The 25277-nt window shown below is 44.4% G+C and overlaps 2 protein-coding genes and 1 long non-coding RNA gene across 3 annotated transcripts in view; all 3 read left to right on the forward strand.

Moving 5' to 3' along the window:
* The window catches only part of PRRX1 (paired related homeobox 1), a 379246-nt gene that overhangs the window by 294251 nt on the left and 59718 nt on the right, over positions 1 to 25277 (forward strand). The window lies entirely within an intron of this gene.
* Positions 1 to 25277, forward strand: part of PDE4DIP (phosphodiesterase 4D interacting protein) — a 254630-nt gene that overhangs the window by 144678 nt on the left and 84675 nt on the right. Inside the window, exons 5-6 of the mRNA XM_053468624.1 lie at positions 578 to 654; positions 23600 to 23723. Of these exons, the coding sequence (XP_053324599.1) occupies positions 578 to 654; positions 23600 to 23723 (201 nt within the window). The remainder of the gene's footprint in view (positions 1 to 577; positions 655 to 23599; positions 23724 to 25277) is intronic.
* Positions 14443 to 14722, forward strand: LOC128499748 (uncharacterized). The gene is made up of 2 exons (XR_008354804.1): positions 14443 to 14585; positions 14677 to 14722. It is a non-coding gene; the product is annotated as an uncharacterized LOC128499748 (long non-coding RNA).

A 25277-nucleotide genomic window follows, 5' to 3' on the forward strand; every position in this document is an offset into this window, starting at 1 on the left:
AAACTAACTGCCAGTTCAGCTGTTATTTTTAAATCATATTTCAATCATAATCTTTACTTCAAAGTGATACGTACATATTATGTAGTTAAAAATGCATGTCTAACACACACACACACACACACACATATATATATATATAATATGAAATAAGTATCTTGTGATAATACCTTTTTTGTTGGACTAACAGAATTTTGGAATGACAAGCTTTCGGGAGCTTTTCTCCCTTTCTCAATTCTGTTAGTCCAATAACAAAAGGTATTATCAAAGGTATAAAAAAAAACAAAAAACACCCGCCCGTCGCCAGAAACTACGTGTCCCAGCCATTGGGCAACACGAACTGCACATCCCTTCGCTAAACACCTGAATATAGGCCACACCCCCACTTTAAAGACCTAAAGTAAAAAAGTGCAGCCTATATTCGGGCCAATACGGTACTTTATGAGAAGTTATAGCAAGGTTTCAATTACGTGGTTGCTCCAGCTATTTCAGTAATCATTTTTAAAATATTCACATCCAATTATATTTCTGTGTTCATTTAATTATTATTAGTGTTATTAATTAATGTTTTTTGTTTTAGAATATTGAGCTCAAAGTTGAAGTAGAGAGTCTGAAACAAGAACTTCAAGAGAAGCAGCAGCTCTTGGATAAAGCCTGGTAAATGTCCCTTTCATATGGTGTTTTCATTTGTATTTTATGAGTTGGTATTTAGTACATTAACACACAGCCACCCCTTTCCAGAAAGGTAGCAGCTTTTAATGATCAAAATATATTAAGTGTTCATGCACACCAACCTGACATACATGCACATTGTTTAATTCCATAGTCTGGTGTCGCCTCTCATAGCTTAGATGCTAGGTCCTAAATTGTTGGTTAAAGTCAAGTGGCTTCATTTTGCTAACATTGTAACAAAAACAATTGGATGTTAATTAATATTAATCTTATATCCATCAATTTTGATTATCTCTCTAGATCAGAGCCTATGTAGCCAGATAATTAGTTACATAGTGGTCTTATTTGCTAGTGTTACCCCTTTGTGTTTTTACAGAATTTATTCCATAAACCATACACATATAAACCCATTTGTGGTTTCCCATGAGCTCTGTCAAGCTGGGCTAGGGCTTCTTCTAGAACCATAGTACTCCATTACTATGTAATTCATAATTTTAATAACGATTTTTTTGATCTTCATATAAATAAATTCAGATTATATAGGAAGCTAATGTAATGTTGATACAGTTAGTAGTCAGACTGGACAAAAACCAAGCAAAAAGCTCAGAATATTTGTCCGAAATGTGTGGGTCCACATTTGCTCACACACCCTCACGCATTATCTTTCACTACGTTTCTCACGCTCTCTGAATGTTTCCTTACCTTCTCTGCTGACCGCTTCTGCCTACCACTTCTTCTTCCGCGTCTTCTATCTTCTCCCCTTTCTTCTCTTATTCTATCTTATTTCTTGTTTATAAGTACAAAGGTGTAAATATCCGTATTATCATTAGTTAAAAAAAAAAACGTTCATATATATTTGTATATGTATATGTTTCATCATATTTCAAACAACACAATTTTATCTGACCTAGCTATCTCCTATGGAGAAAACTTTAATCAAGTATAAAATAGACAAGGGAAAAAAGTAAGTAAATTAGAAAAAAGTAGCAAAAACACTACGAACATAATATTAAAAAACAGCAAGTGAACAACTGTTCAAGACAGATATTTAGTCTAGTACGTTGTTTAGTGGAGTTTAAGATTTCAGCTTTTAAGGTAAATATCAAAGGTAAGTGTCTCCAAATATCAAAACACCCCTTTGTATGACAGAGCAGATAAGAGGGACTAACGGACATCCCTGTCTAATACCATTTTTTTACTTCAAAATATTCTGATTTGTGGTTTGGGCCTTTAATTTTTGCCTTAGGAATAGTATATAGCGCCATTTTAAAGTTCTTAAACTGGCCGAATGCCTCCAGTACACTTGATGGGTACTCCCAATCAAGCATATCTAACCCTTTTTCAGCATCAAGGGCCAGAAAGTTTGATGGAATTGTATTACAGTGAATCTCCTCCATTATGTCGAAAAAGCTTACGGCTATTGTCTTCACTAGAATGAAGCCAACTTTGTCTGAGTTTACCAGATCCGAAATTACTGATCCTAATCCCTGTGCCAGAATCTTGGAGAGGAGTTTAATGTCCAAATTTATGAGTGAGATTGGCCTGTAATTAGTGACCAACGATGGATTTTTATCTGGCTTGGGTGTGGGGGTAATATTTGTCTCTAACATTTGTGCTGGAAAGCCCACCTTTACATAGGCCGGATTAAAGACTCTTCCCAAAGGAGGTGAAATTGTAGAGCCTAAAATAAGATAAACTACAACTGTAAAACAATCGGGCCTGGAGATCTTCCTTTTTAAATTTATTTAATTACTTTCGCTCTCAATCTTTATTTAATTACTTTATCTCAATATTTTCGCCGCTCTCTTTAACGGCCTTCTGGACCGAAAGCTGATGCCCCTGCGTATGTAGACAGGGTACATCGTGCCCTGAGACCGAGAGTTAACCCAGGGAGCTATTACCTCCTCCGTTGTCCTGTCTCATCCGCGGGCAGGGGAGCTGAGACGCAGCCCGCACGTTCAGCCCCCTGCTCAGTCTATCGACGGGAGCCGCAGCCATGTCCGTCCTGCTCCTAGACGCGCGTCCCCGCAGAGATCAAGGGATCTTGACGGGGCGCACGTCTCGACGTCTCGATTCATGAATATTCATGTCGCTTCTTAAAGCGACATTTATCTTTTTTCCTCCTCCCCCAAATTAGGTGGGTAGGAGGATCCAGTTTGGTGGAGGGAAATTAAAACCCTCAGTTAGCACTACACCTTTGTCTGTGATAGCGCCTTATAGCCTACACTAGCGATTGACCTGCTTATATCTGTGACAGAACCCTCCATCACTGGGGCCCCTGGAGAGGCCTGAGAGCCAGCCTCCTTCCTATCGACTATGGGCCCAGGCCTTGTAGAGACTTCTGTGTGTGAATACAGGGGTTCAGTTTCTGCTGATGTTCCCCATGTTTTAGTACTCAGTGTCTCAAAACTGTAACGTCAGCTGGACATCCTGTGGTAGGAAGAAGGCTGATTGTCTTAGCATTGTTAATTGTATAGGTGTGAAGTGTTTCCCCTGTTATTGTGTGAGTTAGCCCTTGTCTTAATACCCGCTGTAGGTATGACTAGGTGTCACTGCTGCATACCTAATTATCAATTACATAACAGGTAGCTGTTGTTAATCCTGTGAGCTCCTGTTATCCTTGTGTCCTGGCCATTGTCTGTCTCAAGCCAATTATATGTCTATCGTCATTCCACGTCTACGCCCCCAGGTAATGTAATTATTTATGTCTCGTGTCATCCTGTCCTTCCCCTGAATATTGTGTTGCAGGATTTGCTCTAAATACTTCCTTCCTGACATGGTAATTGGATCATGTGATATTTGTCTTGCCCCTTTTCTACTTGTGTATAGCTTTGTATTTGGCTTTAATAAAGGAGTCCTGTTTTCACCTCAACATGGCTGATGTTTGGGGTGGGCTGTAGCCTCGCTGTGTAGCTAAGCTTCGGATAGCCACAGTGCCAATGCAGAACTCTGGTTCTGCCAGGCGCTGAAGGGGTTACTTGGTGTCCCGGCAGGAGGAAGCAACGTTTGGCGGGAGTACCCAGTCGTGGTACAGGTGGGTCCCGTCACAATATCTATTTTGTTATTGATTCCGGCTGGTTTCTGACCTACATAGTTTGCTGCCTGCCCTGACCTATGCTTGTGACACTCTTGCCTGACCCCTGGAATTTATTATTTTTGTTCCTGAATTATCTTAACATATCTACGTTGCTGATTCTGCTGTTCTCTGCTCACGTCTCCATTGCGCTGGTTGCTGAGCTCTCCATTTCCGCTAGGAGGCGCCTTTTCCTATTCCTGCAGTGTGGATCCATAGCCAGTATCGCTGCAGTGACAGGAGCCCACCAAGAGACATAATTTGCCACCTGACGGACTACCGACTGAAAGAGGCGATAATGGCTCTCACTAGAGAAGACAGCACCTCGCCACTGAATGGCCAACTGATATCCTTCTATAAAGACTTGTCCAACTTAACCCTACAATCGCGATGTGCCCTGCAGCCACTAACATTTTAGCTGCCGAGGTTACGGATCCCCTACCGTTGGGGACATCCATTCTCACTGACAATCCGGCACAACAACACATCCTTCAACCTCAGGCGTCATCACAAACTTCAAGACATGCCACACACACTTGGGCTACCTGACATACAGATCACGGATTGGGTCTTCGTGGGCCTCAAACCAGAAAACACAATGACCAATCCACCCCTTCCACGTCGTCAGTGGAGGAATGGGCACGCGCGACAAGGTCCCGTGCGACATAACAACAATCACGCACCTGGACCCCTGATTTCCCGCCATGTAGGAGACAGCGGGGAATAGCAGATCCCGCTGGGATTGTGAGTACCAAGAGGTCCTCAACTGGGTTGTTTTTTCTACACACTTTCCACTCGTTGTTGCGTTAACGACATGTTGCCGCTGCCACCACACCTCATGCTTATTGACAGGAGAACCGTTGGGATTCGGATGCCATGTTGCTATAACGCCACTGGCGCCTGGTGCACCCACCTTCTACTTGAGGCATTGTTCTGAATATAAACTACAACTGCAACGTGCAGGTGGAGACGAAGAGGGAGACTCTTTCAATTATGCTTTGATGAGACGACTCTTGCGCGCCCTTCCTGTCAGACTATGTTCTCCAAACGCTACATGATCACACGCGATTGTACACATATATATTGTTATTATGAATATTATTTTTTATACCTACGCATCACCGTTTGCATACCGCGCAGCAGAAGATTTGCTCCAAAGCAATGTACACTACTTACTATATACCGGGTTTTACTTGTCCGGCAAAATGGTCTGAGAGACTGTTATATGGTTTCCGATATCTGCTTACTACTATTGCACTTGAATGTGATGCATTATGCACTATTTTTCCCTCTCTAACGCTGAGCATGCGCCACTTGCACCTGCGTCCTGTGGGTGCCACCCCTGGGGTGCATACATTCTCTTTCTCATAATGTGGCACATGGCTCCCTCCTGAGGTGTGGGTGCTCGGCTCACCTGGTATTTATTGCTTTGTGCACATCTGCTCACGAGCCTTTGGTGTCTTGTCCGAACCCCCCAAAAATGTGAAATAGGATATACCCTTGTTTGTTATTATGAGACCATGGATATTGTATCTCGATATCTTCCCCACCCGACCCTTTTTTTTTCTTTCTTCCCCTTCCCAAAGATCACTCATACTATACAATAAATTGTTGCGGGTGGCAACGCGCAGATTGTTCCTTTGTTTATCTGTTTATTGTTTACCTGTTCAACAGTTTGGTTTTAGACTCTTAGCTAGTTTCTCTGTATCTTCGAATACATCTCTACCCTTTTTAGTGTGGTAGACATCTCCCCTACACAGTAACACCCCTTGAGTGGCCACATTCCTCGCGGTGCTGTGAGGGGGTTGTCTGGTAGTCTTGGCAGGCGTGCTTTGTGTTATTGACGGCCTGTTGGCCTTTTGTTGACCCATCCCTCTTTCCTCTTCCCCTCCCCCTATTTACCACCTCAGCCGTCCTTTTCCGCCCCCCCCTTTTTTTCCCTGTCATTTTCCCCTTGCACTTTCTTGCTCCTCTCTCCATCTCCTTCCTATTACCCGGTGACCCTCCGCACTATGTCACCCCCCCCACACATGTGGATCTCAGTCTGCTCTCCATTAATGACCGAGGTTTCAATATCCCTGAAAAGCGTTCTAACTTGTTACATGAATTGAGGCGGGGAATGATTGATGTTGCGTTTGTGCAAGAGACACACTTTCAAGGGACCTGTATACCCAAGATCACCAACCGGTACTATCCCACCGGCTTTTTCAGTAGTAACCCACTAGCAAAAACTAAGGGGGTAGCCATTCTCGTCTCCAGACATGTGCCCTTTCAGGAGTTAGCCATACACATAGACCCAGGTGGGAGATATCTGTTAGTGTAGGGGACTATTGCACATCAGAAATATACTTTTGCTTAATGTCTACCTGCCCAATCACTGTCAAAATATCACGTTTCGAACTCTTCTGCGAGAATTAACTGACTTCCAGGAGGGGGTTCTTGTGTTGGGGGTAGACTTTAATGTGGCCCTGCACCCTGCCTTTGATAGTTCCTTGGGCAGCATGCGGACTCCTCGTCACGTATTGAGGAAGATTACCTCTCTCCTCATGACACACAGACTAGTTGATTGCTGGAGGGCATTGCACCCCACTGGTAAGGACTATACGTTATTTTCTGTACCACATAATTCCTACTCCCGTATTGACTATTTTTTTCCTTCCTTTTTTACCTCCCTTTTTGCGTCGGGCTAATATAGGACTATCTAAGTGGTCAGACCACGCTCATGTGACCCTGATCTTAGATTCACCCCTCACTCGTCCTTCTGAACACTCTTGGCACCTCAATGAATACATTTTGAATGATGCGGCTGTCAGAGTGGACACGTCCCAGGCTCTTACCCATTACTTAAAAAAAAACTCCCTTTACTGACCATTAAGGAGGCTCACAAATGCGTCATACGGATGCATGTTATACATATCTGTTTCCAACGCAGAAGCACTGAGACAGACGTGGTGGATTCACTATGCGGACGAATAGCACTGGTGGAGCAGACTCACAAGGCTTCCATGTCGGGGGATGACCTGCAGCAGCTCTTAACACTGCAGAGGGAATTAGCGACCATTCTCAACCGGAAAATACATAGAGCCTTTCTATGGACAAAGGCAATGTTCTATAAACTTGGAAACAAGACTGGGAAATACTTAGCGAGGGCTCTCTGTCAGTCCTGGAAACCCACTTATATTCCCAAAATCTGCTCAGCTAGTGGCCAAGTGTGTTTTCTCCACTCAGATATTTCCCAGTTTTTTGGACTACTACTTCTGCCTGTATAACATTCACCCGAACGATCAAGGCTCACCTTCCACTAACAAGATAGCGAGGATGATAGAGTACCTAGAGAAGACAATACATAAGAGGCTGTCAGCGGAGGAGGCTACATTTCTTGACACCCTGATTACTCTTCCGGATGTTGGCCATAAAATCCTCCCTGAACGGGAAATGCCTAGGTCCTGATGGATTTCCATTGAAATATTATTCCAAATTTAAAGAGCTCTTGGACCCACATTTTGTAGAAGCTTTTAATTCTATTTTAGAGGGTGGCCGTATTCATGACCACACAATGGCAGCCTCAATCACCCTCATCCCCAAAGAAGGCAAAGACCCTGAACAATGTGGTTATCATCCAATCTCCCTTCTCAACTCAGATTTGACATTGTTCGCTAAAATTCTAGCCAATTGTATGAAACAATTGGAAATTATTCTAGCATTGGTGCCCGAATAATTATAATTTTAATAAAGACAGGAGGCAAGTATTTTGCATAACTTCCTTTACTCTCACCAACAACAGCAAATAAAGAGTTAACGTATAAAGTGAAAACAACTAATAAAACAGCACACAGGTGATATATAAAACCCTTAGACATTCCTCTTTCGTCCACTGTGAACCGGAGCCGAAGAACGTCAGCCCTCCTCTGATGTAGAACCAAAACCGAAAAGTGTACTTCAACTGGAACCAGAATCAGAATGAGAATCCTCACAGGTAGGGCGACGAGGCAGCTCAACTGGGAAAAAAAAACTGCAACAGCTACAGCATGGAGATGCGTTCAAGCTGGAAAGAAAAAAGAAAACATAACAGGACCACATCCCAGCAATAGGCAGCAAAGGCACAAGAAAACATTTCCACATACAAGCGGTCATCAAATGCAGACCAAACAATTCACCAGAAACAGACAGGAGAAAAAAAACAAACATTGCAGGACATACTCACCCAAAGGAACCATACGCCCATAGGGAGGGAAGGGAGGGAAAATACTTGCCTCCTATCTTTATTAAAATTATAATTATTTGGGCACCAGGCTGCCTTAAACGGTTGAACGTATGAAATAAGGAGTTGGGAAACGGAGAAGTGCGAGAAAGGTAAGTACGAACACACCGAGCAACGCAAAGCTTGGGATCGTCAAGGAGATACGGGTATGACACAGAAGAGGATAAAGACTTGGTCCTCCTATGGATCTGAAACAGGATTCCCTTAGGAGAAAAAGAGATTGCGTTAGTGTCAAAGGCCCTAACATCAGACACCTTGCGAAAAAGACAAAAGACACAGAAAGATGGTAAGCTTAGCCGATAACTGCAGAAGACAAAGAGACTCGTTATCGGGACAAGCCCGAAGAAAATCCAAGACCACAGCTACGTCCCCCAGAGACTCGTATCGAGGAGCCGGAGGTCTGGATAAACGGATACACCGCAAGAGACGACACACCAGAGGAGCCTTACCGACAGACTCACCGTAGAAGCGAATGTGGCCGAAGGAGATGGCTGGACGAAAAACGTTCACCGTCCAGTAGGATCGAGTCTAGAGGGGCTGAATGGGGATCCACTTGTTGTCCCACACACCAAGCAGCCCAGCTTCGTCAAGCTGCCTGGTAAGACTTTCTGGTACCCGGCGCCCAAGACTCGGAGCAGGGACTGAGCAGCCTCTGATAAGCCCGAACCTGATCGAGGTCCCCTGAAATCGTCCATGATACCAACAGCAAATGGCCCTCCGTGATGAGCGGTTGGGCTTGACCCTCTGGGCCTGTAAGGAGAGATGGCAGGGACAGAAGAGCCAAGGGGTCCTGAATTGACAACTCCAGCAGGGATGGAAACCACAGCTGCGAGTGCCAAAGGGGGGTCACCAGAACAAGAGACCCCCCGGCTTGACGCAGGTGATGGATAACCCTCAAAATTATGGCGAAAGGAGGAAAGGCATAAGCGCCCGACCTAGGCCAAACCTGGGTGAAGGCGTCTATCACCCGAGCTTCAGGATCTGGAAGCCAACTGAAGAAATCCTCCTGGACGCAAATAGGTCTAGGTGCAGGGGACCCCTCCGGCGATGGAATGCTTGACTATGGAGCCTCCAGACGCTTGCGTCCTGCCAATGTCTCAAAAACCAGTCCCCTAGGAGGTTCTCTACACCCGGGAGATACTTTGCCTGTTGTCCATCCGGAGAAGGAGGCAGCAATTCATACGGTCCTTGGCCAGGCTCTTGACCGCGAACGATCCTGCGATCAACTCCAAACAGTTTATGTGGAGAGAATGCTCCTCCAGAGACCAGAGGCCTCTGGTCGCCTCTGTACTGGAGGCTGCACCACATCCTAGCATGCTGGCATCAGATTTGAGGATGAAATCTGTCTGGGAACTGAAGATCGCCCGACCGTTCCATGCCTCAATATGATGAAGCCACCATTGCAGTTCCTGGCGTACCTCGGGGATCAGCCAAACTGGCTGGTCGTAAAACGGGATCCTGCGCAGATGTTGAGCCTTGAGGCATTGCAGGGCGCGGTAATGAAGGGGACCCTGGAATATCGTCTGAATAGACGACAAGAGGAGACCCGCCACTCGCGCCAGAAGATGGAGCGAACAGGAATCCATGCGAAGATGATCTTGGACCTTGCGAGTCAAAGCATGGCCTCTTTCAAATCTATCTCAAAACCCAAGAAGAGGATACGCTGACTTGGGGACAGCTCGGACTTGAGCGTGTTGACCAGGAAACTGAGCTGGTGGAGAGTCTAAACCACAAAGTCTATCTGGACCCGAAGGGTCTCCCGGCATCTGGGAAAAAGCAGAATATTGTCGAGATAGACAATGCATCTGATGCCCCTGGAGCGAAAAAATGCCATAACCGGCTTCAGGAGCTGTGTAAAGTACCAAGGGGCTGAACTGAGGCCGAAAGGTAGAGCCTTGAATTGCCAAATTTGGCTGCCCCAACGAAACTGCAGAAAACGTCTGTGGTCTGGTTGAGTCGGGACAAAAAGATAAGCGTCCGTGAGGTCCAGCCTGGTGAACCAATCGCCTTCTGACATAAGGTCCCTTAAAAGATGAATCCCCTCCATCTTGAAGTGGCGATAAACTACAAAGGCGTTGAGGGCCCGGAGGCCCAGAGAGCGAAGTTCCGACTCCACCAGAGCCCAATCAGCTGAGCACCTGCGCATCGGAGGAGGCCTGCGTACCTGATGAGGGGGAGAGACAAAGTCTATTTGAAAACCCTGGACCGTTTGAGCATCCAAAGGTCTGACGAAATCCACAACCAGTTATTGAAAATATTAGATATTCTGCCCGCGATACGTGGAGGGGAAGTAAGACAAAAAACAATCGGACTTACCGATTCCGGAGCGGCCTCTGGGGAATCCGCTAGAGTCTCGCCTCTACTCCCTCCTCGCAAGATGAAGGATCTTTGATGAAACGGAGCCCTGTAGGACATCTTGGTCTGAGGGAAGCCCCGGGAGCCTTGGAACGATGAACGGCTGGCGACCCGGCCCCGCAGAAAAACTAGGACCAGTCTGAAAGACCTTCCTCATGGATAGTTTGGCCTTGTTCCAAGAGATCATCAAAGAAACATGCCGATTCAGCTCTTTTATGAATGCGTCCCAAAAGAGCAAGCTGTTAGCGGCCACGCCAAAATCCTTGGTGCCTAGCTTAGCCAATCGGGGATCCATAAGGAGTAGGGCAGCCTTGCGGTGTTCAGTAACAATGGCAACTTTAGCATACCCAGAAGGCACACCACATGAAGGGCCCAATCCCGTATGAGTTTGGGGCCAAGGGGCGAAGCCTGCAGAAGTTTATCCTGGGCAGACTTAAGTCCCTTTTCTAAAGTCTCTTATTTAGGGACATTAGCGCGACCACATTAGGGTCGAAATCAGGAGTAACTGCTACCTTATCTGGTATGCAGGGGTGAGGGCATTCTGCCCTAAGCTTATTGCGCACCTCCATAGGAAGGGGTTTGCGCAGCCATTTATGCAGATAAAGAGCAATATGCTCAGGGGGTGCCCATTCAGTGGCCCTAGGGTGGCACATTGTGGTGGAGTCAAATAAGGAAGAACCCGTCGGGTCAAGGAAGCCGCGTGAGCGGTCAGCGACGAACCCAAGGCATGTTGGGGATAGGCTAGATGGGGCTCATCCACAAAACACTCACGGACGAAGCGTGAGTCAAAATCTCTAGACGAGACCAGATTAGCTGAGACCTCTGATCCGTTAGAGGAATCTGCCCACCGGCCTGTGTGCTGTTTTATTGGTTGTTTTCACTTTATACGTTAACTCTTTCTTTGCTGCTGTAGGTGAGAGTAAAGGAAGATATGCAAAATAGGAATTTATGCCCTCGTTAGTTCACCCTATGCAAAACATTCTGCAACCCCAAACTCTTCTACTTTCTACTGATGCAGAGAAAGCATTTGATCGTTTATGATGGCCACCCTTAATCACATGGGTTTTGGTCCGGGACTGCTGGCCTAAATCCAATCTCTGTATCTAACTCTGACTTTGAGAATATGTATTAATGTCTCCCTACTCGACCCCTTCCAAATTTGGAACGGGACACACCAGGCGTGCCCACTGTCCCCGTTGCTCTTTGTGCTTTCACTGGAGCCGTTCCTGCAGGCCATTCGGTTGAACCCTGATATCAGAGTACAAGTAGGGAAGACCCACCATAAAATCCTTGTTTGTGCAGATGATCTCTTTGTAGAATCTCGCTCCCGGTCATTCTACGGGAATTCACTGTTTATGGTGGACTCTGCTCCGCATAGTAGAGTGGTCTCACAGCTCAGACCACAAACAATGGGCCAGGCCACCCTCAGGGTCTTGCACTCCCTCGTTCAGAAAACACAGTTGTCCACCATGCCATCTCCCCTTACTCTGGTTAGAGAAAACCCTGATTTCCCCTGGCATGGGTATTGATCTTTTACCGAGCTAGAAGACCTTTGTGTCTCTGTAACGCCTCCGGTTCATGGCATATCCCTAATATATAGCTTAATACTAGGTGCCTTGTATAATGAACCCCTGAAATTTAGGGGGAGGTGGGAGTCTGTGCTGCAGGTCCTCCTCACGGCAGAACAATGGGAGAAGGTCTGCATCCTTGCACACTGCTGTTCAATAAGTAATAAAGACCAGAAAATGTCCTATAAGCTGATCGGTCGGATGTGCCGACTGGAGGCTGCTTTTTAAATAGCATTCTTAGGTGGAAGACTGAGTGGGAATCCCGGGCCCCTCTTCCTTCTTTTCCTCTTCTCTTCTTTTTGCTTCCCCCTTTGTCTCCGTTCCCACCCTAACTTCATCCCCCCAACTTCGCACTCCCCCCCCCCGTTCCGATCCCATTTATGGTGATAAGCCGACCTACACGTTAATTATCGCAACTAACTATTCTATGCTGCTATGTGCCTATAAAGAACCAGATTTGTATTTTTATGAATCAAATTGATGCCAACCAGTGTTAAAAGTGTTTAATGTCGCTATACGTTTTTTTTTTTTATTATTTGTGTCCCCCCTTTCTTCCTTCCTGTATCCCTCTCCCTAAAGTACAAATAAAGAAACAATGATTTACCCAAAAAACATTTATTTTCTGATAATTTTGGAAAATTACATTTTTTAAGGATTTGCAGTGTATTTTGGGGCTGATAAATTATATAGTGAGCTTTAATATTCCCTAAATGCTTCACTGGTATGTATGGGGGATAATTTGGCCATTAAAGTTGATTTGTTTTATTTTATTTTTCTGGTTTTGAAATTTGAATTTGTTGGAGCTTTTCCAACCCTGGTGTTACTATAGTGCCAAGAATGTTTTAAGGCTTTATCCACTTTATCATTCAACTTTTGTTTTCCTTTAGATAATGTTTATATAAATTAGCAATTTTTTGTACATAACAGAAATGGGGTATCATATTTGAAATAACTTATTTAAAAGCATAACCATTTGACATCTTAAACATACTTCCCTCCTTCTATTTATTTTTTTTATTTAATTAACTTCCTAATCTACCTTCAGCTGACGTTAGCAGAATTAAATATGGTTTTGGCTAATTTGAACAGACTTAACAAGTCTAACCCTTTTAGATGAAAAAATCAAATTAAAGTATTATCTTAAGGAAAAGAAAAATACTTCTTTCGAAATTTAAAAAATCAGTACCAGAAGTAACTAAATAAAAGGTAAGACTAATGTGTTTCTCTGCTTTAATTATGTTTAATTAAAGTTATTAATATACCTCTAGATATAAATAATAAAGATTAAAGTGGGCAAGATATGTCATTATGAGACTGAACTGAACCCAAAGAGTCCCAAACATATATCTTGTATCCTATTTCAGCTTGTAGTTTTTGTATTTTTTAGAGTGTGGTTCATGCATTCCATCAGTGCTTTAAATGCGTTTTAATTAAAATGAATCACCCCCCCCCTCTAAAAAAGAGTTTTTACAAATGATACATAATCATAGAAAGATGTCTTCTGCCAGAGGTTCTAATGATAGGATAAAGTAATAGAGCAAGTGGGCACCCCTGCCTAGTCCCGTTCTTAACCTCAAATATCTCTGAGGAAAAACCTTATCCTATAATCCTAGCCGAAGGATTTGTATAAAGGGCCATAATTGCTATCAAACTAGTTCCAAAATTATTATTTTTTTAAACTTCTAAGAAGACCCAGTTAACCCTGTAGAATGCTTTTTCTGCAGCCACTGACAGGGCAAACATTGGTTCTCCTCGATAAATAGAGCGTTCTACGAGGTCCAGTGTTGGTATTTACTGTTCTAGAATGGACAGAACCCACTTGCTCCTGATGAATAATGTCAGGAATAACGTTCTTCAGTCTATGTGCAAGTATAGCAGAGCGTATCTTTGTATCCAAATGAATTAATGAAATAGGCCGATAATTGGCCACTCTCGTGGGATCTTTATCTTGCTTTGGAATAGGGACTATAGAGGCTTGAATCATCTCAACTGACCCCTCATGCAACATTTATAGGCACACCACACGTTGGACATAGTTATGTCCTCCTTCTTATTTTCTTTAACCCCTTAACGACAATCCACGTACATGTACGGGGTGATGATGCAATGCGTTAGTGACAATGCCCGTACATGTACGTGGTCGCGATATTTGCCGGTGATCGCGGCATTTTCGCCGCGATCGGCGGCATTGCGGTTTTCCTGGAAGCATCACAAGTGAGGCTGTCCAGGCAAACCAAAAAAAAAGTTTTTCAAACCTTCCGATCACCGAGATCGGAGGTTTAAACAACAGACCGGTGATGTAAATCACCAATCTGTTAAACACGCCCCCGAGCCCGATGCAAATCGGGTGAGGGTCATTCCAGGCTGCCTCTTCATTGAGGCAAGCCTGCAATGCTCCAGAGGGGGCTTCACAACCTCCCGATCCCCGTGATTCACAGTGAATCACGTCGATCGGTGGGTTAAACGACAGACCAGTAACTGAAATCACTGTTCTGTCAACCCCCCCGAACCCGATGCAAATCGGGTGAGGGGCATTCCAGGCTGCCTCTTCATTGAGGCAAGCCTGCAATGCTCCAGGGGGGCTTCACAACCTCCCGATCCCCGTGATTCACAGTGAATCACGGCGATCGGTGGGTTAAACTACAGGCCAGTGACTGAAGTCACTGGTCTGTCAATCACGCATTCCAGCCTGCCTCTTCATTGAGGCAATGACGTTTTTTTAACTATACATTGAGGTTGTGTAGCCTCAGAGGGGGCTACACAACCTCAGTGTATAGTCAAAAAAAAAAAAAAATATATATATATATATGATTACATCTAAAAATAAATCCCTACTGTCATGAAAAAAGTGCAAATAGATATATATGTATACGTTTTTTACGCACAAGTCCTACAATTAGCGCTATTTCTTCCCAAAAAATTCCCACACGGAAAGAGTTAAAATATTGGCATTATAAATGCCCATAGGGTGTCTAGTATTAAAAAATTTATGATTTGATGGGGTAAATCGAATTGGCCGGCTTCAAAGATGTCCCAAGTATGGGACGTTGGCACAGAGTGACCAGATGTCTAAATGGCAAAAAAATACACACCTCAGAAAGGTGGCCGTTTACCTCCCAAATAACCCAACAAACCCATGCATGTTGGGTATCACTGTGCTCAGGAGATGTTACTGAACACATATTGGGGTGTTGTTTGACACAGACATATACCAGGAGCGATAAATATATACCTGAAGTACAAAGTGTATGGAAACATTTTTTTTACTACCCTAAAGTTTGACAAAGGCTAGTGGTAGAATTAGTGCATGGAAAGGGTTAAAATACCAGCATTTGAAATGCCTTGGGGTGTCTAGTTTTTAAAAATATATGGTTTGATGGGGTAAAAATTTTTTTAAATTATTTTATTACGGTTGAATGCAGGCCCTTCTTAGTCGATCAAACAGCTCAGTGATCAGGGGTATTGGGTTAGCATTTTTAATCGTGATTTTATTCAGGCCTATATACCATATTTTCTCGATTATAAGACGACCCTCATTATAAGACGACCCCCCAAAATCTGAATATTAACTTAGGAAAAAAAGAAAAATCCTGAATATAAGACGACCCTAAAGGAAAAAAGTTTTACCAGTAAATGTTAAGTCATGTAAACTATTTTTTTTAATAAAAGCTATGATTGAGAAAAATATTTTTTTGTTTTTTATTTTCTTGTATTTTCCAACCTGTCCCCCAGTTACGCACATCTGCCCCCAGGCTTGCCACACCAATATGGCACTGTGGCCCATGATATGCCTTTTAACCCTCTATATGCCACTATGCCCCATGGTATGCCTTTTGACCCCCTATGTGCCACTCTGCCTCCAGAAATGCCTTATACCCCTATATCCCATTCTGGGATTTAGGGGGTTAAAATGCATATTATGGGGCAGAGTGGCATATAGGGAGGTATAAGGCATTCCAGGAGGCAGAGTGGCATTAAGGGAGTTAAAAGGCATTGTATAGAGCACTCTGCCTCCAGAAATGCCTTATACCCCTATATGCCACTCTGGCATTTAGAGGGTTAAAAGGCATATTATGGGGCAGAGTGGCATATAGGGAGGTATAAGGCATTTCAGGAGTGCTCTATTAAATGCCCGCTTTAACGCCACTCTGCCTCCTGAAATGCCTTATACCTCCCTATATGCCACTCTGCCCCATAATATGCATTTTAACCCCCTAAGTGCCAGAGTGGCATATAGGGGTATAAGGCATTCCAGAAATGCCCTATGCCCCCATTTAACACACACACACACACACACACTTACTTACCGGTGCTTCCAATTTCCAGCTGTATTGCCGTGGCAGCGGGTTGACGTCTCCTTCCGCTGCAGCCTGGAAGGAGGTGGAGTTGGCAGCGGGGGTTTGTCTGCATCCGTCGCGCATACCTTCCCCGGCTGTCAGAGATCTCTGACAGTCGGGGAAGGTATGCGCGACGGACGCAGACAACCCCCGCTGCAGCGGACGTTGTCTAGACGTCAACCCGCTGCCCTGGCAATACAGCAGGAAGCACCGGTAAGTGTGTGTGTGGGGGGGGTGTTAAATGGGGGGGGGAGACAGGAGGATCCAGGTCCCCTGCAGCGGTGCGGGGGATCTGGATCTTAGTCTCATAATCAGACCTCTATTTGAGGTCTGATTAGAAGACGACCCCGATTAGAAGACGAGGGGTATTTTTCAGAGCATTTGTTCTGAAAAAAACCTCGTCTTATAATCGAGCAAATACGGTAATCAATACAAGGTCTAGGTCGCACCCCCCCTTCTTTTTAACCCCTTAATGACAAAGCCAGTACATGTACGAGCTCAAAATGCATTGTTTTCAATGGGTTTAGGCACCGCCCATTGTCCTTAAGGGGTTAACAAAGGAGAAACCGGCACCAGCGGGAGACATTGACTTACATAGGAGTCTCTGAGCCAGAGCATTGGACACATAGTCCTCCATGGCCTTATTTTCAGCTCCGGATATCGCGTAGCCAAGAGGAGGAATAGCATCTGGCTGGAGTTCCATACAGCAGTCATATAGCCTACGAGGTGGTAGAAAACCAGCCCAAACTTTATCAAAGATGTAAGAGTAGTCCCTGTACACTTCAGGCAGCATTGGGATAGCATTGGTACATAAGACCTTGATGACTTTGTGCACAGACTCCATTATGCAAGAGGGTGACCAAGCTAGAACCTTGGACTGACGCCAGTCGAGAGAATGGTTATGCCTCTGTAACCAAGGATAGCCCAGAACTATGGGGAATTAAGGCGAGGAGATCAGCTGGAATTTAATCTCCTCATGATGGAGAGCCCCAATGGTCATAGACAATGGAACAGGTTTTTTTAGTAATAATTGAAGGCAGGAAAGCACTTCCATTGATGGCCTTAACGGCCAAGGGCATATCCCATTTTTTTTAACTGGTATTTGGTGTTTGGCCACAAATGAGGTGTCAATGAAAGCATCTGCAGCACCCGAGTCTATGAGCTGTTTGAAAGGAAGCTGCCCATGAAAAAATAACTGTACCTAGAGGTTTGTCTTTATGGAAAATAGGGAACTGAGAAAGCCCACCTAGGGTCTTTCCCCAGAAGAACCCTAGGCGCGAGTGTTTCCCAGGTGTGTAGGGCATGAACGTAGTAAGTACCTACTCTGTCCACAGTACAGACATAGAGGCTCCCTTCTGTGGCATGCGCTCTCTCCGCCTTAGAGAGCCAGGTAGCCTTCAGTTGCATGGGATCAACACCCTCTGACAGAGCATTTACGCGGGAGGAGATGGAGGAATGGGTGGGTGCATTGTTCCAACTGACCTTCACTGCCCAAGTACGGAACTCGACAGCATAATCAGACGCAGTTCTGGCATCTTGTTGGATCGAGGTGGAACGGGCATGAACATTGAAGAATAATTCTGCATAATTCTGTACGACCGGCCTATAGGCCTCCTGTAAGTGACCAAGAAACTGACCTTAGCTCTCTTGATGGGAAATGCCTGTAGCATCAATTCAAGATAGATTCCTACTTGGTTAAGAATCTATGGCACTGAATAGTATCCCCTCCATAGCATTGGGGCAGGGGAGCCATACCACTCATGCCTCGTGAGGCGACTGGCTTGGTTGCAACGACCAGTGTGGAGACTACAGGAGGAGATGCCAGAGCTATAGGTAGTGCCGCTGCCGCAGGTGGTTCCAAATGCCCAGGAGGGTTTGCAGTGCAACAGCAAATTAATCCAGCTTGATTGGTCTAAACCTGTAACGACCATAGGGACAGGATTCATACCAGTTCCGTCAGGATTCATGGTCCTTTCTTAATGTCAGGGTAACATTCAATCAGGACGGAGGCGAAAGGTACTTGTAAACAAATGTATTAAAAATGATGACAAAAATAATAAAAGATAAAAATCAAAATCAAGAGACAAAAGGGTAAACGTAGAACAAGCCAAACTCAGGAGCCAGAATGGGTAGTCACACAAGCCAAGGTCAGGAGTCCGGAAATCCGCAAATCCGAAAATCAGACAAGAGTTAGGAACCAGAGTGGAATATACACAGAAAGAATGCAGTCACGGGTAATGCAAAAGGGCAATCAGAAACTGAAGCAGCTCAGCATTTATAGGTACAGCCTAAAGGAAGAGGAGGGGTTAGTTTGGTTCAGAGGCTATGAGAGGAAGTGGGTGTGACCTAACAAACAGAAAACCACGAGGAGGTGGAAAACCATGCAGGTAGGCCAAAACCCTGACATATATTAGTTATTTCTACAGTGCCCAAGGGATCAAACAATTTATTGCTTATACATTTTTTAGGTTTTCTTTGGCTTGAGAGGGATCTGCTCATTTGTATGTGAATTTCCCATCATAGTGTATTATTAACCTAGTTGGATATCCCCATCTGTATGTGATGTTATTATCTCGAAGGGATTTCGTAAATTACTTAAATCTTCTGCTGCTCAGCCCTGTAGCCAGGGATAAGTCTTCGAATACAAATACAAAAAAATGGTTCAGCGCTGGGAGTAGTCTTTGAACGGAGGAGTAGGCAGCAACACAAACCGTGCCAGGAATCTCTCCTATCTGGCTTGAAGGTAGAATCTTTGGGATGGGTGTGGCGGTCGCGCCTAAGGGTATGATGGCTGTAAGGGTCTTATAATATAACCAGGGGATGGAGATATGTAAATTGAAGAAAAATGGAAAGATAGTGCAGTATGTCTTATAGAGTCAAGGTGAATAATAACAGGAAACGCTTACACTATATAGAGTTAAATATAGCTCTATTGTAACAGCATGGGCAGTATAATCCCCGCCTGTGGATCTTCTTGTTTGTGTGGCTTCATCAGATGATATATTTAGGTCACAGATTTTCAGTAGATATGTAGAGACATAAATGATACCTAGTAAAAAAGACCTAGTGTACACTGTGGATAGACTTTAAAGAAATGAAAAAGTACTCACATTTGTGAGAGCAAATACAGGTTGCTCAATCCTTATCAGCATGGGTGATATTTTCCCCACCAAGGAAATAGCTCCAGTGAGATAAAAATCAGAATAAAAAACAGCATAAAGGTCAGAATAAAAACGAAAATGGAGGTCCAAAAATAAGAATAATCCAAAGCTTTATTAAATAATAAAAGCAAAAATGGATAAAGCAGGTTTCGCCCAAAAATGGCTTTTTCAAAGTGTAATAGGCATTCTAAAGACCTCCATATAAATAGTGTGTTAAGCTTTCAAATATGGCACCTAAATGACATCATAGTCACATGCTTACACACACTAACTTAAAGAACAACATTAAGAAATAGAAAATACACATATTTATCCAATCTGTGTACATAGGAAAATATAATTAAAAGAATGAATATAAGATGATAAGGGAACTTTGATCATCACAGGGTTTTGAGGTAATGAAAATAGAGATAAACTTAGACACTAGGCACTTGATTGCAAAGTGGATAATACAACAGCTCTATATTATTACTTTTCCCAAAAAACGAGCGTTAATTGCAAAGATCACATGCCTCGATCACACGATTAAAGCACACAAAAAAAAAATTTCTCCACTTTTTTCCTTTTTTAAAATTTGTATTTTTATTTATTTATAACGATCCTACCTAAAACTTGTAGGAGGCTTATACTATCCAACCAAATGTGCAAACTAACAAATCATACCTTAAGGATAGTATGAGCCTCCTACAAATTTTAAATGGTATCAAATGGAAACCCAATTACATCCTAGCTATCCTTATACACTATTCAGTTAATCGAATATCAACCCAGATCGCTCTGGCGGTCATGCAGCCACATCAGCCAGTTCATTGCACCGCCGACCCCTCAAACTAGCCAGCTCACCAGGAAATCTCGGTCTGGCCCTGACCTATTTTTAGCTAGGGGCCTGGAGTTGCAGCTCCAAAAGCCCCTACATTAATCCGGCCCTGCTTATAACACCCACTATCCAGGTAAGATTTGATTTTAGCATATAAATTGTCAAGTGTTATTGTGTTTGAAGTAGGGCTGAAACAACTAATCGATAAAATCGATAATAATCGATTATGAAAATCGTTGTCAACGAATTTCATCATCGATTAATCGGACCGATTTTTATCGATTATAAAAAGAGGTTTTTTTCAGAGCAAATGCTCTGAAAAACTCCTCTCTTTATATAATCCGACCTCAAACAGAGATCGGATTATAACACCGGAATCCAGATCCCCCGCAACGCTGCAGGGGACCTGGATTCTCCTCACTGTCGGCCGGTCTCTCACTTCCGTCTCTCTCCCCCCTCCCATAGACCCCTCTGACTCCTCCCCCCTCCCATACGTCACTCTGCCTCTCTACCCGGCACCGTTACTGAAGGCACTTTCCCTGCAGCTTCATAGAAGCCTCAGTGTAAGTGAAGGTGAGTAACGGAGTCTGTCTGTGCGATGCAGACCCCCACCGGCTAACAGAGAATCATCCTCTCTGATGGCCGGTGAGGGTCTGCATCGCACAGACAGACTCCGTTACTGCCCTTCACTTACACTGTGGCTTCTATGAAGCTGCAATGAAAGTGCCTTCAGTAACGGAGCCGGGTAGAGAGGCAGAGCGGTGTATGGGAGGGGGGGAGGAGTCAGAGGGGTGTATGGGAGCCACCCTCCAATACACCACTCTGGCTCCTCCCCCTCTCATACGCCACTCTGCCTCTCTACCCGGCACCCTTACTGACAAGCACTTTCCCTGCAGCTTCATAGAAGCCTCAGTGTAAGTGAAGGTGAGTAACGGAGTCTGTCTGTGCGATGCAGACCCCCACCGGCTGACAGAGAATCATCCTCTCTGATGGCCGGTGAGGGTCTGCATCGCACAGACAGACTCCGTTACTGCCCTTCACTTACACTGTGGCTTCTATGAAGCTGCAATGAAAGTGCCTTCAGTAACGGAGCCGGGTAGAGAGGCAGAGCGGTGTATGGGAGGGGGGAGGAGTCAGAGGGGTGTATGGGAGCCACCCTCCAATACACTACTCTGGCTCCTCCCCCTCTCATACGCCACTCTGCCTCTCTACCCGGCTCCCTGGTGTCTTGTCAGAAACGGAGGTTCACAGGAGGCAGAGTGGAGTATGGGAGGGGGGAGGAGGCAAAGTGATGTATGGGAGGGGGAGGAGCCAACGTGATGTATGGGAGGAGGCAGAGTGGAGTATGGGAGGAGCCAGAGTGATGTATGGGGGGGAGGAGGCAGAGTGGTATATGGGAGGGGGAGGAGGCAAAGTGATGTATGGGAGGGGAGGAGCCAGAGTGGTGTATGGGCGGGGGAGGAGCCAGAGTGGCGTATGGGAGGGGGAGGAGCCAGAGTGGTGTATGGGAGGGGGAGGAGCCAGAGTGGTGTATGGGTGAGTTATAGTGGTGTATGGGGGGTATTATGAATTTTTAGGGCATATAGGGGGTATAAGGCATATGGATATTAGGCATATCAGGGGGCATAAACATATCTGGGGGTAAAAGGTATATCAGGGGGCTCAGTGGCATATAGGGGGTATAAGACATCGATATTAGGCATATCAGGGGGGCATAAAACAAATCTGGGGGTAAAAGGTATATCAGGGGGCTCAGTTGCATATCACTGGCATATAAGGAGTATAAGGCATATCAGGGGCACAGTGGCATATCAGGGGGCACAGTGGAATCTGGCATATAAGAGGTATAAGGCATATATGGGGCAGAGTGGCAAGCTGGGGGTCAGATGTGCATAACTGGGGGCAGTTTGGTAAATAAAAAAATTTAAACAAGGCTTTTTTCTCAGTTTTTATTAAATATGAAAAATAGTTAACATATGAATTAATATTTACTAATAACTTTGTATTAAAACCTAGTTTGAGAAGCACTGTGTTTGGGTTCTTGTAGCTTTTATTATTATGTCAGTAAAATAAGAAGGTGAATAGAGAGAGAGAGGCCATTGCAATAAAGAGATGAAAGTGTAAATTGTACGTTTTTTATTGCAATTTTTCTTCAATTTAAAATAATGTATTTTTTTATCCGATTAATCGATTAATCGAAAAAATAATCGGCCAACTAATCGATTATTAAAATAATCGTTAGTTGCAGCCCTAGTTTGAAGATTTTATCATTCTTCTAATGTTGATTCCGTAAGAGATTTGGATGAGGAAGTTGATTTGGATGAGGAAGGTGTTATTTATGGCTTTTGGAGAGTAGAAAACTAGTCCTCCTTAGTATAGTGGTGAGTATCTTGGGGTTTGATTTCCTGCCGGGGAGGCCTTGCTTTCAGGTGTGATAATGAAGAGAGGATGCTTATGGGTTTTTGGGTGGTGTCTCGCTGCAGAGAGGAGGGCAGAGAAGGAAACATGGCGAGGAGGATCCTTTGTATGTAAGGATATCTGAGGATACCCTACTGACGAAATTGTGGCCACGAATGCATGGTACTCTGTATGTGTTTTCTTGACACTGACCCATTGCTGACTTAGAGACCAGGGAGAGACAAAATAGCAAAGAAACAAGCAAAATCCAACTAAAATCTATGAAATATTTATAAGATGAGAAGGACAGAAGAAGGAACAAAGGGGAAAGTGGTGAAGTAGAGAAAAGGGAACAAAGAAAGGGAAAGAAAGAGGAGGCAACATTCCCCTACTCAATCCCTTCCTCCTCCTTAACACTGCTGGCCATCCAAAGAGTTAACTCTTGCAGATAAGAACAATCAATTATAAAGTGTTAATGCTAAATATATACTGCATCAACAAATCTCATATAAGCATAAGCAACAAAATAGCATAAGCAACAAAATAGGTATCACTTACTAATCTACAAGCAAGAAAACACTGTTGGCTTCAAAAAAATGTCAAGACCTCTAACCCTTAACAAACCTAAAAATCAATATTTTGTTTCTTCTTAACTGTAATGGCAATAATATATACATTCATGTGTGAAGACTTACAATCAGTAGTCGCTTCTGAGCAAAACAAAGCAAGACGCCAGGGTGAACCACAGAAAACTTCACTGGGTAATGCTGATTTGCTGAGTAGTACCAGCTTTTTGTTTAATATAATTTTAAATGCAGCATTTTATGCAGTAGGAAACTATAAATGAATGCAAAGCTGTGCAGAAAATATAGTGTAGCCTACTAGCAAAACTCTCCTTACAAATACTTAATTTTAGTGAGTACTTATGAATAATTGCATTTATCATCTTTGCCTTTTTTAGTTCTGCTGCTGAAAATCCCACAAGCTACAATGAAGTTGAACTCAGGCAACAGTTTGAACAAAAGCAAGTGGAGACAGAACATGTTCAGGAACTTCTGAAGAACAAGATTCAGGTTTTGCTAGAGGTAAAAGGGGACATTTAAAATAATGTAACCCTTCAAAGTAAATCAGAAGGTAATTTAGTGCAGGTATGAATAACACAAATACATGCACTAGCATACCTAAAGAGGGGGGGGTCCGCCCTGGGTGCCACTCATCTTTGGCCCGGGCACTGCATGAGGAAGCATTTTTCCCGCGCAGGGGGAGCAGGAACCTGGTCGCGAAAAGAGTTTCCTCATACAGTGCGTGGGCACCACAGCCGTAAGCTGCATGGCTGGCCCCCGGACAAGTAAAATCTGCAAGAGAGGTAAGGGGGTGTGGGAGAGTAAATAGGTGAGTGGGTGAATGAATAAATATTAGGTAGTGGGTGAATGAATGAAAATTAGTAGTAAGTTAATGTTTAGGGGCAGATATGGCACAGGCAGGGTGATTAGGGGGGCAGAAATGGCACAGGCAGGCTGATTAGGGGGCATAGGTGGTACAGGCAGGCTGATTAGGGGAGGCAGAGGTGGTACAGGGAGGATGATTAGGGGGGCAGAAGTGGCACATGTAGGCTTATTAGGGGGCAGAGGTGGCACAGACAGGCTGTTTCAGGGGCAAAGTTGGCATAGGCAGGCTGTTTCAGGGGCAGACTTTGCACAGGCCGACTGTTTCAGGTGCAGAGGTGGCACATGCAGACTGCTTCAGGGACAGCAGTGGCACAGGCTGGCGGTTTTAGGGGCAGAGGCCTACCACATCAATGTCTGGCTTGGTGTATAGTAATAGGGGTTATGCTGCACTTCCGTCAATGGCTCAGTAAATGGGTGAGTGGGTGAATGAAAATTAGTAAGTTAGTAGTAAGTTAATGTTTAGAGGCAGAAATAGCACAGGCAGGGTGATTTGGGGGCAGAGGGGGCACAGAGAGGCTGATTAGGGGGCAGAGGTGGCACAGGCAGACTGATTAGGGGAGGCAGAGGTGGCACAGGCAGGAGGATTAGGGGGCAGAAGTGGTACAGGCATGCTGATTATGGGGGCAGAGGTGGCACGTGCAGGCTGCTTAAGGGTCAGGGTTGGCACAGGCAGGCTGTTTCAGGGGCAGAGGTGGCACAGGCAGGCTGTTTCAGGGGCAGAGGTGGCACAGCAGGCTTCTTCAGGGGCAGAATTAGCATAATGTATTTATGGTGATTTATTTTTTTCAGATTTCTATTTTTTTCCAGTTGACATTCGGTTAAAAATTTGCAAAATACATTTTCTTGCCAACGTCAATTTTTTTTGTGGGGGGGTGCCACATACAGGATCTGCCTCGGGTGCCAAATACTCTAGGAACGCCCCTGCATGTGTGCATGTACAGAAAATAGCACAGAGTACTTTCAGGGACAGTAAGCTATCCCTTAAACACATATACAAATGCTAAAATGTATGAAACCTAAAAAAAAGAACATAGGACTGAAGGTTTTTTTTATGTTGAGCAGATAAATCTATGCTCCATATACAGAATTAAGTTATCCATCTCTTCCAGTTAGTCATAAGCATGACTGCAGTCATTTTTTGAGAATCATCACATAATGTTGATTTAGGTAAAGCAAGTCTGCACGCTTGCT

The sequence above is a fragment of the Spea bombifrons genome, chromosome 6 (assembly GCF_027358695.1).
Source record: "Spea bombifrons isolate aSpeBom1 chromosome 6, aSpeBom1.2.pri, whole genome shotgun sequence".
NCBI lineage: Eukaryota > Metazoa > Chordata > Amphibia > Anura > Pelobatidae > Spea > Spea bombifrons.